Here is a 1536-nt window from a genome sequence, read left to right on the forward strand (position 1 = left end):
GTCATGGTATGGCTCAGCATGGCATGGCATGCCTTGGCACTGCTCGGCATGGCTTGGCACGGCTTAGTATAACACAGCTCGCTAAGGTATGGCATGGCTTGGCATAGCTTGGCAAGGCGTGGTAGAGCTCAGCATGACACAACGTGCCTTGGCACTGCTCGGCATGGTTTGGCATGGCTTGGCATGGCACAGTTTGGTATAGTATGGTATGGCATGGCATGGCATGGTGCAGCATGGTATGTCATGGCTTGGCAAGGCATGGTATGGCTCAACATGGCACAGCATGCCTTGGCACTGCTTGGCATGCCCTGACATGGCTTGGCTTGGCGTAGCACGACACAGCTTGGTATGCCATGGCTTGGCATGGCATGGTATAGCTCAACATAGCACAGCATGCCTTGGCATTGCTTGGCATACCTTGACATGGCTTGGCATGGCGCAACATGACACAGCTCGGTAAGGTATGGTATGGCTTGGTATAGCTTGGCAAAGCATGGTAGAGCTCAGCATGACACAGCATGCCTTGGCACTGCTTGGCATGCCTTGGCATGGCTTGGCATGGTACAGTTTGGTATGGTATGGCATGACATGGCATGGCATGGCATGGCATGGTGGAGCATGGTATATCATGGCTCGGCAAGTCATGGCATAGCTGAGCATGGCACAGCATGCCTTGGCACTGCTTGGCATGCCTTGACATGGCTTGGCATGGCGCAGCATGACACAGCTTGGTCTGGCACACCTTGGCATGGCACAGCTCAGCATGCCTTGGCACAGCTTGGCACAGCCCCATACCTGTCGAGCACCAGCTCCTCCAGCTTGTGCAGGTCGCAGGCGATGTACTCCAGGGCCATGTCGGTGATGCGAGGGCACCAGGAGAGGTCGAGGCTGCGCAGCTTCCGCAGGTTCTCGGCCACCAGCTCCACCCCGTCGTCCGTCACCTTGGAGCAGCCCGAGAGGCTGAGGACGCTCAGGTTGGGCAGGCTGTGGACCATGTTGACCACGCCGTGGTTGGTGATCTCCCAGCAGGAGTTGAGGCGCAGGGTGTGGGTGGTGTAACCTTGCTTGGCGGTGAAGTAGGCCAGGGCCGTGTCCGTCACGTGGTAGGCTTGAAGGTTGAGCTCGGTGAGGTTGGGCAGGAGCTGCGAGATGGCGGCGATGGCGTCGTCGGCCACGTTGATGCAGTCGCTGACGCTCAGCGCCGTGATGCGGGCGTTGAGGCTGGACCACAGCCCCGCCTCCGTGAAGTCGTTGCAGCCCGACAGCTCCAGCCTCACCACCCCCTGCATCTGCTCCAGCATCACCTGCCGAGGGCCAGGGGGGGTCAGGGCACGGTGGGCATCGCTGCCCATCCCACACAGCCCCACCACACCCCCATCCCAGCTTCTTTTGACCCCCCCGGGGCTCTTCCTGTTGCCCCCAGCCCTCTCCTTGGCCCCGTGGTGTTGGAGCAGTGCCCTGCTCTGGGACATGTTGGCATCTGGGGAACAGGAGGGGACAGGCAGGGATGGCCTGTGCCCGGTGCTGTTGGCAGGG

The 1536-nt window shown here is 60.4% G+C and overlaps 1 protein-coding gene across 1 annotated transcript; it reads right to left on the minus strand.

The window, feature by feature from the left end:
- Window positions 1–795: 795 nt before the first annotated feature.
- On the minus strand, window positions 796–1352 carry LOC106900286 (F-box/LRR-repeat protein 16-like; the record flags this gene model as incomplete). The annotated part of the gene is made up of 1 exon (XM_014962300.1): window positions 796–1352. A coding segment is annotated over exon 1 (557 nt), but the record flags the coding sequence as incomplete, so codon positions are not given.
- Window positions 1353–1536: the final 184 nt, after the last annotated feature.

This window comes from Calidris pugnax, unplaced genomic scaffold, assembly GCF_001431845.1.
Source record: "Calidris pugnax isolate Ruff unplaced genomic scaffold, ASM143184v1 scaffold1873, whole genome shotgun sequence".
In the NCBI taxonomy this organism is placed as follows: domain Eukaryota; kingdom Metazoa; phylum Chordata; class Aves; order Charadriiformes; family Scolopacidae; genus Calidris; species Calidris pugnax.